This window comes from Hordeum vulgare, chromosome 5H, assembly GCF_904849725.1.
Source record: "Hordeum vulgare subsp. vulgare chromosome 5H, MorexV3_pseudomolecules_assembly, whole genome shotgun sequence".
In the NCBI taxonomy this organism is placed as follows: Eukaryota; Viridiplantae; Streptophyta; class Magnoliopsida; order Poales; family Poaceae; genus Hordeum; species Hordeum vulgare.
Genome location: NC_058522.1, coordinates 506,168,090 through 506,177,314, shown reverse-complemented (window position 1 = coordinate 506,177,314; position 9,225 = coordinate 506,168,090). Strand labels below are relative to the sequence as shown.

At 48.2% G+C, this 9,225-nt stretch overlaps 1 protein-coding gene across 3 annotated transcripts; it reads left to right on the top strand.

The window, feature by feature from the left end:
* Positions 1 to 255: 255 nt before the first annotated feature.
* LOC123400205 lies at positions 256 to 3,839 on the top strand. 3 transcript variants are annotated; one of them, XM_045094631.1, is made up of 5 exons: positions 256 to 725; positions 1,399 to 1,501; positions 2,400 to 2,558; positions 2,693 to 2,855; positions 3,446 to 3,839. In XM_045094631.1, exons 1-4 carry the CDS (start codon positions 271 to 273, stop codon positions 2,852 to 2,854), a joined length of 879 nt encoding a protein of 292 aa, XP_044950566.1. In that variant the 5' UTR covers positions 256 to 270; the 3' UTR covers position 2,855; positions 3,446 to 3,839. The 3 variants fall into 3 exon arrangements, with proteins under 3 accessions (XP_044950566.1, XP_044950567.1, XP_044950565.1); XM_045094632.1 differs by having other exon boundaries at positions 3,430 to 3,839; XM_045094630.1 differs by lacking the exon at positions 3,446 to 3,839 and having other exon boundaries at positions 2,693 to 3,143.
* Positions 3,840 to 9,225: the final 5,386 nt, after the last annotated feature.

Below are 9,225 nucleotides of genomic sequence, written 5' to 3'. Positions count from 1 at the left end.
TCAACGGATGTAGCACTGAAATACATAGATACATTCATTTCATTAATAAATAATATGAATCGGGGAGTAAACTCTTAACACTTTTGAAAGTCTCTAACTCAGTTCTGGAATTTTAAAATAAAGGGAGATGTGCTCCCTCAACACAAAATCCACACACTTATATTCCCTTAAGTTGGGGATATCGAAAGCGGGGCCCACATGTCATTCCCAGCGAAACGCCGAGAGGAGAAAAATATCTCTCCTAGATCGATCAAGTTAAGTTGGAGCACGATGGCGACCACCGCATCGTGTCCTCCTTCCGCTCTCCTCCCCATTCGCTCCACCACCGCCGGAGCGCGGTTGACTTCCGCGCACGGGAGCAGAGCCAACCACGCCACAGCCACCGCCACCGGCGGCGTCGCACCCGCACGACCGCTATCAATGGGCATGGCGAGGGCCCTGCTGCCGCCGCGCTCGCCGCTCCTCCGGCGGCTTCTCATGGCGGGCGCGCTGGCCGCCTCCTGCACCTACTTCCTCCTCGTTATCCAGGCGCAGGCCTCCGCGCCGCGGCGCTACGACGGGTTCGCCTACGGAGTCGGGGCCGCCGCCTGGAAGGACGCCGTCCTCATCGAGGCCTTCCTCGACCCGCTCTGCCCCGATAGCCGCGACGCCTGGCACCCGCTCCGGCTCGCCGTCGAGCGCTACTCCCCGCTGGTCTCCCTCATCGTCCACCCCTTCCCGCTCCCGTAAGACCCGCGCCTCACCTACGCTCCTTTGGTTCCTATCTTCCCTCGTCTTCTGCTAGTGCCACTGCTCTGATTATCTTGTGCTCCACAGTCCACCCTATGGGGACTGTATCTTAGTCTTAGTGTTCAACTCCGGTAGTTTCGATACAAGTGTGAAAAATTAGCGCACTTGAGCAGCCTTCCACTGCATGGTTACATTAGACTGTCTTTTGTGACTGCGAATTCAGGCGACTGAAGTCTCGTGCAGGTGTGATTTTGGCAAGTCTGGAAATTTTGTGGGACGGTCCTCGGCGATGTGTACTCTGAGTATTGAGATTGATCCATGGGAAAAGGCTAGAGTTACAGTAAGATTACAGAGAGGTAGATCGCCACTGGTTACATGTGGTAGAAGCCTAGAAGGCGTTGTGAATGGTCAATTTTTTCTGGAGCTGATGGATAGTTCCGCCACTGACACTAGAGAATTTAATAATTGGACTGAATCTTCCCTAGTATCTGCCCTTTATTGATTTAGATGTGTGTTAGTTGGTGTTGTGGGATTTACACTCAATTTGAACTTGCCCTGTTTGGCCTTGCACTTCCACTTGCATAGAATCTGGCACTAGATGTGATTATTATAGCAGAAGATGCTGTACACCTCATTCTAACACCATTTTACTGTGATGCAAAACTGCAGGTACCATACCTATTCATACCATGCCTGCCGTGCGCTTCATATAGCAAACAAGTTGAACTCATCGTCAACCTATCCAGTGCTGGAGCTATTCTTCAAGAACCAGGTCTGTTGCATTTTTTTCCGTTTAATCCTTCACCTTTTGCATGTTAATTTCACCATTGCAACTCATATGTTGGTTTATGATTTACCTATGCAAGTTAGGGAATCCATTCTGTTTTTATATAAATGGATAATGCTGTGCCAGGAGCGTGTAACCAAATACTTCATGAATTCGAAAATGACTAGTTCTATAACCAAATTGCAGGGTTTCTTTTTTGTAGATTTTGGTATCCATGTGTGTTGTTTTATTTTGTGATATGTCATACTTTGTTTCATTAAGGAAACATAGTCAAGTGATAATTATGTATACAAGTGCAAGCTCAGCGTGGCCTTGCATATCGTGTGTGCAGTGCACATAATGAGAACCTCCAAACCTTTTGCTTAGGTTGTTAATATCCTTGAGCGCAGAGCAATGGTTTAGTATTGTCATGCCTGATTGGTAGATTTTGCCAGATGCCGATTAGATCCTGGAAATCAGTTTCGAGCGCTAGTCCTTGAACCATTCCCTTGTGCTAGTTTAAGTACCCTCACAAGTCATCGGTGTCATACTCAAATGAGTTGAGCCACATAGCTTTCGTATGATGCCACAATTCATCTGCTGCAGGCTTCTGCCGCCTGCTCGCTCATACAGCTATCTTTCTGTAATAAGAGGGGGTCACCCTCTGATTTATTAATAGAAATCACATCATCTGGAAGAAGTGGCCTTACAAAATCAAGGCTTAAGTCAAACTGGAACACCGCAAACAGCAAAAACACAAGCCAACATCAACCTTGCCTGTCCTGACAAACAAGAAGGCAAGCGAAAGAGAATACCACCTCAGGAGCGCTAGAGTTGTGCATGCAGGTTACTTGGCCGCCGTCCTTTTCTGTCTCATACAATATGTTGAAATTGACACGAGCAGGGAAAATTCTCCAACCGTGCGACATCATCGATGTCGAGCACAGCTGTGACCGGCGAGATATCGAAGATGGCAGCCCAGGCGGTTGGTAATTCAGTCTCCGATTTCCAGTCAGGCTTCAGTGACACGAGGACGGACATGGCAGCGAGGGTTTCTTTCAAGGTCAGCTTTACTTGTCGCATCAAGTACACCGTTAGAAATTCTAGCTTCAAGCATCTTTTCTTGAATCGTTTGTTGTCGCTGCCATTGGATAAAACATGTCTGAACTATGGATCCATTGCTGCATTCTTTACCAGTATGGGTGCACGAGAGGGGTGGCTGGCGCGCCGTTCTTCTTCGTGAACGGCTTCCTCCAGCCCGGAGGCGGATCCCCGATCGACTACGCCACGTGGACCAGCATCCTGGACCCCCTGGTCGCGCATCACAGTCAGACGATCGAGATGTTCACTTCTGTGTAATGTAAGCATTTCATGTCAAGTGCCTTTTATATTGTTGGAACCAAAGGATGGATGCCACGGCCAGGTTGTTGTCGCTGGCTGCTGTACAGACATTAGCGCCGTGTGTGTAAACTGATCAACAGTATTTTGTTCTTGCATGGAATCGGGGTACTATACTCCTGTAGTAGCTAGTGATTTATCATTTGGCTTTTAATCAAGGGAAGTACACTTTGGTTCCTGATTGTATATGCACCCTATATGAGGATTTTTTTTTCATAATTAATTAAGAAGTTAAAATAGTTTCGAAGTATTTTTAGATTAAACTAGACTTTGGTTTGCACTAGTATATAAATAATTGTCATGAAAAAAAGTCAACATTGACTTCTGGACAAAAAAGATAAAATTTATTTGCTATTATATGCCACTGTTCATGCTATTTTGACCGAAAATTTGTCCTTTTTGAAAAGAATTCAAAGTGTAATTTTCTGTTTGTGGAATTTTTCTTACAAGTATAATGAAAGGTCAAGTTTATTTCAAAAATATTTTCAATTTTTTAAAACTTTTTGTTGAATTGCTAAATTTCTTTTACATATAAGGTGTATATACACCCAGGTTCCAAAAGTTCCCCTTCTTTAATCAAGTGCTTCACCACCACCATCGTCACCTCAACGTTTGAGGCTGCATTGCTCGACGCCAATAGGGGAGAGACGACAGCAATGCGTCAACTACTCGTTTTGACGACGGTAATGGTCATTCGATTCGATAGTCCATGGACCTCAATGTAAGGGTGTGTTTGGTTTAGGAATGCAGTGTAATGGAATGTCATGGTTTCGTTCCACTAGAACGGATCGGTACCGTTCTTGTGTTTGGTAGTGTAACTCGAAGGAACTGAATGGTTACATTCTAGTGTTCGGTTTGAGGCATATGGACTGGAATGGTTTATTCATCTCACCATGATTTGGACTGAATTTCAGTCAAACAAAAGCAGATAAATATTGTTGTAGAATTGAGTGCTCGAGCAGGCTCTGTCAAAAAGCAAATCGTAGAGAAACAGAAAGATAAAAAACAGACTGAAACACAAGCTTAACAACAGCCACCCAAATACCAAAGTCTGAATCTGAACTAATTGCTAGAAGAAGAAAAATTGCTAGTCGAGTTTTTCTTGCAGACTTTCCTCTAGTCCAAATTATCAGGAACGGCCACCCAAATACCAAAATCAGGATAAACAACAGCCACCCAAGTTCGACCTGCTCCTCCAGTTCTGTTTTCACCCATGTGGCTGACGGCGGGGTGAAGTGCACTTGCTCCTCCAGTCTTTTCCCCGCTCGAGGTCGGAAGCGGTTGCGAGCTAGGCTGAACTTCCTGTCGCACCAGACCGCATGCACACCTGATCCTCCTCATGTACGCACAGAGACAAGGGGCAGGAGATGCCGGCAAGGCTGCAGTTCCGAGCAGGGGCGGAAGATGGTGCCGTGGAGGGGGGGGGGGGGGGGGGGGGGGGGGGGGGGGAAGGTGCTACGAGAATGGCAGGGGCGTGCGGTAGATGAGTTGTGGAGGACAAGGGCGGTGAGGCGTTCTGCGTGGTTCCTCCGATTTGGAGGTACTAGCGCGTTTCGGATTTGATCGAATATGCCGTTTCGAAGAATCGGTTGGTTCCGCTTCCTCTACCCAACTAAACACGAGAACAACCCCTTAAAACAGAATGGACCCGTTATATTCTATTTGATGATAGTAACCAAACACACCCTAAGAGCAACTCTAATGGGGCGATCCATTTCGTCCCGTTTGGGTCGGCTCGGACACAGACACAAAAGTCGGCTCAACGCGCCGACCTAAACGGACGCGCGTCCGCTTGGCGTCCGCCTGACGACCCATTCCCGGCCCAATTTTGGATCGGATTTGCGTCGGCGCGGACACGAGACGGACGCGCGCGCCAACTACTCTCCCCGGACCCGCCGGTGGGTGGCATCCACCATCATTTCCCCCAAATACCCTCCCGCCCGCGCGCATTCCCACCCCACACCCGTCATGGACGACGATCTCGACCTCGACGCCGCCGTCGGCCTCGCCTTGTATGACAAAGGCAAGCCTCGCGCCTCCCGGAAGGCTGCCGCGCCGAAGCCGAAGAAGGTGCTGACGCCCGAAAAGCGGGCAGAGGAGTCGGCTAAGAGGAAGGACCGAAGCCACCCGGCGGGCGCGAGGGACGAAGCCATCGCGGCGGCCGCCGCGCAGCAGCAGGTCACCAACGCCCGCGTTGCAGCGGCAACGAGGGAGGCGCTCTGCATGTTGGGGTTAAACCCTAGCCAGCACGACCTTGTCAACACCGTCGTGGCCGCCGCGGTCAGCGCCGGCTCATCTGCCTTCCCTCGGACGCTGCTGCCCGACTCGCCCGACATGTCGGCTTGCAACCCGATGTCCGGCTTCGACGTCTACCCACAGGCATCCCGCCTCTCGGGGGAGTGCTCGCCTCGAGGTGAGCGTGGTCGCGCCTTCCACGCCCGCGCCCGCGACCATCGAGCTCAACGCCACACCGGTGGCCGCTGGCTCGTCAGCCGGAGGCGCGAGGAAACGCATGCGGCAGACGCCAGCCGACCAGCTACCGGGAGCGCGCAACCTGTTCGACGGAATGTCGGCCGCCTGCGACGACGACTACATGCAAAACATGATCTTCGAGGGTGGTGCGCAGGCCGCTGGCTTCGATCCCGACGAGACACAAAGCCAAGATGGTCGAGGCTACAATGAAGATCAGGCCGCCTTCATGCATGATCAGGTCGGCCTGGACCTGGACGGCTTCCCTCTCGACCATGAGTTTCCGGAGGACTACGGGCTAGAGGAAGAGGACGAGTGTGACATCGAAGCGGAGTCTTTGTTTGAGGACGAGCTCGCCAACCAAGCCGACGGGACGGCACCGAAGCGCAAGAGCAAGCGGACCAAGGCATACACGGCGGCCGAGGACAAGCTTCTTTGCGAGTGTTGGAGAGACATTGGGCAAGACCCCAAGACGGGCGCTGAACAAAAGCATTCAACCTTTTGGATTCGTGTTCATCGTGAGTTCCATGAGCGCAAGAAGTTTCCGCCGTACCAAATAGCAAGCGTGCGCGGGTGGGTGTCCATTTAGAAGCGTTAGAGGGTGACCCAACAATAGTGCAACAAGTTTTGTGCCACTCTTGAGAGCGTCAAGGCCCGCCCCATGAGCAGCATCGGTGTGCAAGACATGGTATGCTAGCAAGCCGTCCTCTTTTTGTGTCATCAAGTTTATGCTTTTGTGTCATCAAGTTTATGCTTGCATGAAATACATTTGTAGGCATTTCAAGCTTTGGAGACATCCAAGGTCCAATACAACGGCAAGTGCTTCAACCTCTCCCATTGCTTTAGGGTGATCAAAGACGAGGAGAAGTTCAAGGCGCAATATGCCGGCCTCAAGTCGCGTGGTGGGAAGCAAGCCGTGGAGGAGGTTGGGGACGGCGAGAAGGCTCGGCTGAGGGGGGAGACCAACTCCAAGAAGGAGGACAAGCGGGATGCGGCATTGATCGTCTTGATCGCAACTGTGGAGGGCATGATGTAACGCCCAAGATGCGACCCTATCCTTATTTTGGCACGAGGGCCTCGACAGGGATAGAAGCGCATCTCATCGTTTCGCAAGAATGGATATCGTTACAAGTACATGTACTGAAGAGAAGAGTATATGAAATTGGCTTACACTCGCCACGAGCTACATCAGATTCACATCAATACAATACATAATCATCATGAAGAAGAGCACGGTCCGACTACGGACGAAAACAAACGAGAAAAGAACGACGTCCATCCTTGCTATCCCAGGCTGCCGGCCTGGAACCCATCCTAGATCGACGAAGAGAAAGAAGAAGAAACTCCAAATGAACAATCATCGCGCTCACGTCTTAATATCCTTTACCTGTACCTGTAACTAGTGTTGTAGTAATCAGTGAGCCACAGGGGACTCAGCAATCTCATTTCCAAAGGTATCAAGACTAGCAAAGATTAATAGGTGAGCTATGGTTAAGTGGTGAGGCTGCAGCAAGCGACTAAGCATTATTTGAGGTGGCTAACTTACCAGTACAAGAATAAGAGGGGGATGATCTACGCATAGCAGACGTGAACTACTGATGATCAAATGAAGGATCCTGAACACCTACTTACGTCATACATAACCCCACCGTGTCCTCGATCGGAGAAGGAGCTCACGAGAGAGACAATCATGGTTACGCACTCGGTTGGCAAGTTTTAATTAAGCTTACTTCAAGTTATCTAGAACCGGATGTTAAACAAAGTTTTCACGTTGCCACATAATCGTGGGCACGGCTTTTCGAAAGATTTAACCCTGCAGGGGTGCTCCAACTAGTCCATCACAAACCGACGGAATGACCTCGATCAGGGGAACTCGTGATCTCCTCGGGTTCCTATTGGAAAACCTCAACCTCGAGATAACCCAAACCATCCTCGGAATCCCTCGCACAAGACGCTCGAGAAAGGTAAAACAAGTCCAGCAAGGCCGCCCGACGTGCTGACAATCCCGATAGGAGCCGTGTATCTCGTTCTCAGGGCACAATCGGATGAGCACAACGTACAGTGGCCTGATAGAAATCACCCGAGTTGCCCTAGGTTGGCCCCGCATATGACTCTGTTTTGGACCAGCACCATCAGCACTGGCCCTCCCTGTATTATGTTGAATTACTACTCGGGTAGCGCTAACTCCCTATGTTTTTCAGTATTAACAGAATTATTATGTTGGACAAATATAGTACCAATGTTGGGCCTTACCAGACGAGCTTTATCCCAAAATGAGAATCTAGGGGGTCCTCATAACAACCCCAAGCATGTTAGGAGCGCTCATTTATGCAACATAACACCGGTAGCCGAAACTAAGGCGGCAAAGATGGAACAAAACACGAGGCTAGAAAGGTTGAGCCTTCCACCTTTTACCAAGTATATAGGTGCATTAGATTAACTAGCATTTAATATGATGATATAACAAGGAACCCATGTTATCACATGGAAGCAAGTGCACCTGCAACTAGCAACGCTAACACATGGTTAAGCAAGTGGTAACATAGCCAATCATTGGTTTGCTAGGTTGTGAACAGGTTGAAGGTTTTCACGGCAATGTTGAGAGGCTGATATTTAACAGGTGGTAGGCAGCGAGACATAGCGATAGAAACGAAACAACTAGCATGACAATGATAGTAATGGTATCTAGGGAAATAGTCATCTTGCCTGAGATCCCGCTTGAAGGAAGAATGACTCCGTGAAGCAGACGAACCGATGTAGTCGAACGGGTCCTCACTTTCTGACACGATTGCGGAATTCTATCGAGACAAAGCAAACCGGAAGCAAGAATCAACACACGATATTCACCACGCGATGCACAACACAATGATGCATGAGCGATATCAATTATGCACCGTATGACATGGCAGTTCACACTATCAAACACTACACGTTAAGTGAAGTTCAATATGCAACGAGTTGCATATCGATGAAACTCCGCATACAAATTATTTAGTTCTATCCCGATAGGTACACGGTAATATTAAATGTTTGTTAAACATGGCAAGAGGTGAAGCGTAATTAAACTACCTATCTAGGCATTTTAAATGAGGTCGGAAACGACATATAGCATCTCCGAAATGACCCCACACGTTAAATTAGAGTTATGTCCAGATCTGAACTAACATGTTTTAATATTTGTTAAACAAAAAAAAGTGATTCACGTGAAACTACACGTCGTTCTAGTCCATTTACGTATATGGAACATCTCCAACGGTGCTACGATTCAAAAGATATAATCACTGCAATATATGATGCCATGAATGCAATATGTATGCAATGTCAGACACAAACATTCTAAAACATACAAGCAACAAGATAATATGAACCTATATGAGATTCTAAGCAAGTTTCATATAGGACACGGTCAAAACGGAGCAACGGTTCAACAAATACAAGCTACACAAGAAATAGTCATAATCTGCCAAAGAGTGCAACATAGCATTTTCTACACCCCAAAACAACGAGCTACATAATTCTAAAATGCTCAAACAAGACAAGAGGCAATAGTGGTCAAGATGGACTACAACACCCTACTAAATATAACTAGCATGGCAGCATGAAACACTAGGAAAGGAACTCACAAAATGACATCTCACATACAGTTTTAGACTTAGTGAAAATCACACTTTGATAGTGCAGTTTTCGATCTGAAGTCATATTGGCAGCAGCAAAACTATATGCTACAGGACACCGAATGTCATGAGAATTGACAGCATGCTAGAGAATCTTAAGGACTGCAAATAACTCCATTGCACGAACCCCAAAGGAGCTGGAGATCACTAGAAAAACTCATGGCAAGACAACAACAAAATATTACAGAT

Coding starts and splice junctions, on each gene's coding strand:
- LOC123400205 (XM_045094631.1), top strand. CDS start 271: ATGGCGACCACCGCATCGTGTCCTCCTTCCGCTCTCCTCCCCATTCGC. Junction 726..1,398: donor GTCCACCCCTTCCCGCTCCC/GTAAGACCCGCG, acceptor GCAAAACTGCAG/GTACCATACCTATTCATACC. Junction 1,502..2,399: donor AGCTATTCTTCAAGAACCAG/GTCTGTTGCATT, acceptor TGACACGAGCAG/GGAAAATTCTCCAACCGTGC.